This window comes from Hemiscyllium ocellatum, chromosome 28 (assembly GCF_020745735.1).
Source record: "Hemiscyllium ocellatum isolate sHemOce1 chromosome 28, sHemOce1.pat.X.cur, whole genome shotgun sequence".
In the NCBI taxonomy this organism is placed as follows: Eukaryota; Metazoa; Chordata; class Chondrichthyes; order Orectolobiformes; family Hemiscylliidae; genus Hemiscyllium; species Hemiscyllium ocellatum.
Genome location: NC_083428.1, coordinates 8,200,230 through 8,203,137, shown reverse-complemented (window position 1 = coordinate 8,203,137; position 2,908 = coordinate 8,200,230). Strand labels below are relative to the sequence as shown.

General features: G+C 40.8%; 1 protein-coding gene across 2 annotated transcripts; it reads right to left on the bottom strand.

The window, feature by feature from the left end:
• Window positions 1-563: 563 nt before the first annotated feature.
• On the bottom strand, window positions 564-2,694 carry LOC132828798 (growth arrest and DNA damage-inducible protein GADD45 beta-like). Of its 2 annotated transcripts, XR_009646154.1 has the most exons (5): window positions 2,481-2,694; window positions 2,222-2,323; window positions 1,860-2,073; window positions 1,348-1,523; window positions 564-1,263 (listed from the first exon to the last, which is right to left on the bottom strand). XR_009646154.1 is itself a non-coding variant. In XM_060845897.1 (4 exons), exons 1-4 carry the CDS (start codon window positions 2,522-2,524, stop codon window positions 1,410-1,412), a joined length of 474 nt encoding a protein of 157 aa, XP_060701880.1. In that variant the 5' UTR covers window positions 2,525-2,694; the 3' UTR covers window positions 564-1,409. The 2 variants fall into 2 exon arrangements, 1 of the variants encoding a protein (XP_060701880.1); XM_060845897.1 differs by having other exon boundaries at window positions 564-1,523.
• Window positions 2,695-2,908: the final 214 nt, after the last annotated feature.

The following is a 2,908-nucleotide window of genomic DNA, read 5'->3' as shown; positions in this document are numbered from 1 at the left end:
TGTGATGTCTATTTGAATTAGCTGTACTTGCGTTCTTTAAGCTACAGGATTCTCATCCATGTACTGAAATTCCATATTTCCAGTCAGGAGTGCATTGGGCAAGTTTATAACTGGAATTAAAATGGTCTACAAAGTGAATACATTTTATTCACTTTGCAGGAAGGTTTGATGCTGCAATTAAATCATTGATTTAAATTGTGTGTTAAAGAGAGCAGCTTTGAACAAAATCTGACCTCCACTGTTAACCTTGTCAAGAAAATTACACCTGCACTTTTAACAGTGAAAATCTAATGAATGTTTTTGCATAACCAGACAAAGGTCAAAGGGCAGGGTAAAACAGTAAAGCCAGAAGTGTTTTTTGTTGGTGATCAAATTCTAAATCAAGCAGGCACAACCCTGACCAACTAACTAGGTTTTCAATGTGTTGTTTGCTGTCAACCATGAAAAATAACTCACTCAGTATTTAACGCCACTGCTCAAAAGCAGTAGTCGTTAAGATAACAAAGGGAAAAAAAGTCAGACAAGTATATACTTTTAAAATTAAAATATTTATTGTAAATGTAATTTGTAATAGAAACACGAGTTCATTTTCTTACATATATCAGAAAAGACAAAGAAATTACAGCGTTATAAATAAGACGCTGAATTAAAAATAATACATAACATTTCAGAATAATAGTTTAGAATTAAATTGCACGATGCCCGTTACATAACGTTGAGATTCTATGCAAAAATCCCAGTATTGAAGCTAAATGCAACAGTTCAGTAAACATTTGCTGCAAATCCCCTTCCTGTACAAAGGAAATAGTAACTTGTGTGGGGGACGAGCTCGATTTAAAAATGCAAAACAGCTCCAAAACGCAGTTCCAGTGCAGGCTCGCACGTTGTTCCGCCTCCAGCAAGAGGTGGAAAAAAAAGCCTCCATCAGTCACCGAGGGGAGGAGGGGGCAACCGGCCATCCACTGTTTAAACAAAACGCCCATCCATCCTCCACACCAGGATTACAGTCCTCTTGTATTCGAGTCTTCACAAATCCTTTCTCCCACTTTCTGCATCTCGGTCCAGTCTATTATCAAATAAATCTAGATACAAAAGAGCCCTGCTTCGAAATCTCTCCTTCATTTCGTTTCCAAATCGGGTTTCCACATCTCCAGTCCAGCTCCTCCACTGCAGCTGTCTTCTCGGTTCCGGGAGCGGATGCCAATCCACTCGCAGTTGTAAAAAACAGCCAAGTTTCCGCCGGGTATGCCGTCTTCTTTACCTCTTTAAAAAAAAACAAAAATGCCTTTGCAAACATGATTTTTCCTCTCATCAATCCGCATCTTTGTGTAAAAGAAAACGGCATACATTTCTCATTTAATTAAAGACGCTTTCTTCTCAGCTTCCTTTTCTTCTGCTGATTTGAACCTTCAGCGTTCTTGCAGGGACACGGTAGGAACCCACTGGTTCTTGTTTCTACTTTCCTCGCAATAGCTTCCGACTTCCTCCAACGCCTCACATTTCCAAACATCGGTATGAGAGTTCTGGAAATAGAATTGGTAAAAAAAACCCGATTAAGCATCGCGTCAGCGTCAACAGCACGTCAATTCCAGTCAGTTATACCCTCCCAAGCGCCGTTGTTTCGTTTTACGACAATTGCAAGATTAACCCCTTAAATGCCAGAATCGACTAAATACTATTGTAACAATTTTAAGAAAAATTAGCTACCTTATGCGGATTGACGCATAGTTACAGACCTCACATGCACAACCATTTACTATAACAATCTTTACCTCGATAAGATATTACTTGTATCTACACAGGAGATTTTTGCAGAACACAGTAGATTGGGGGAGGTGGTGGAAAGAGACGGTTCTTACCGTGACTAGCATGCAGTGTATGTCCCGGGGTTCAGCAGTCTCGTCCCCGGTCTCCAGAAGTTCTTCCAAGCGCTTGACTCCCCGGAGCCGCACAATGTTAATGTCGTTCTCGCAGCAGAAAGCCTGGATCAGGGTGAAATGTATCTGCAAGGCGATGTCGCCTTCATCTTCTTCATCGGCCGCCAGTAGACACAGGACGACACTGTCTGGGTCACTACTCGGGACAAGAATAAAAGAGACGATTAGAATCACTATGCAAAAAAAAACCCTGTAAGTCAACTGAAATTAAATCTTAAATTTTGAAAGTGGTGTCCGGAACTGGTTGCAGTTGAGAACCTTAAGAAAAAGTATTCAATACTTACACATTCATTAACTTTGCCGACTCGTAGACTCCAACCGTCAAGAAACCCTGACGTTGCGCCGTCACCAACAATTTTTCTAAAGCTTGATCAATTGGCTGCATCCTGGATAAAAATGAGAATACATATACTTAAAAACTATTCATCTTAAAAAAATCTAGTCTACAAACCGAATAACCAACGGATAAGTAATCTACACGCGATCCTTTCCATTGGATCTCATTAAAACCAACTACGAATGGTCGATTTTCTGGCAACTTACTTTTTGCTGGTATTGTCAGTTCCAGTGATATCTTCCAGAGTCATGTTGTTCTAATTAAATCCAAGGTAAAAAGAGCCCGCGGGTCCAACACTACAATGATAACTCTTCTTCACTGTAGCTTTCTGCCACTGGTTGTAACAATCCTTCAAATCTGGTGATCCACATCCAAGCTCCAACTCGTTTTCTGCACTGCTTGTTTCTGCAGTCCCGAAGCAGCGCTCACTGCTTTTTAAAGGTTACATGCCACCCACCGGCTCATTTGCATACGGCTCTCGCGATTGGCTCATCCGACCAGTAATTAATATTAAACGTCTTCCACATGGGAGCCCAGATGGCGTATTTTCTGGGAATTTTCTTGTTTCTCTCCCTTCGTATTTTTTTCTTTCTCTCTCGATGACTCAGTTTCGCGTGCTATAAGGCATGAAGCT

Excerpts from the sequence above, each read along its gene's own strand:
- LOC132828798 (XM_060845897.1), bottom strand. The coding sequence starts at position 2,524 with ATGACTCTGGAAGATATCACTGGAACTGACAATACCAGCAAAAA. Across the intron at positions 2,324-2,480 it reads ACTGACAATACCAGCAAAAA|GATGCAGCCAATTGATCAAG; the intron begins GTAAGTTGCCAG and ends ATTTTTATCCAG. Across the intron at positions 2,074-2,221 it reads TCGGCAAAGTTAATGAATGT|TGACCCAGACAGTGTCGTCC; the intron begins GTAAGTATTGAA and ends TGTCCCGAGTAG.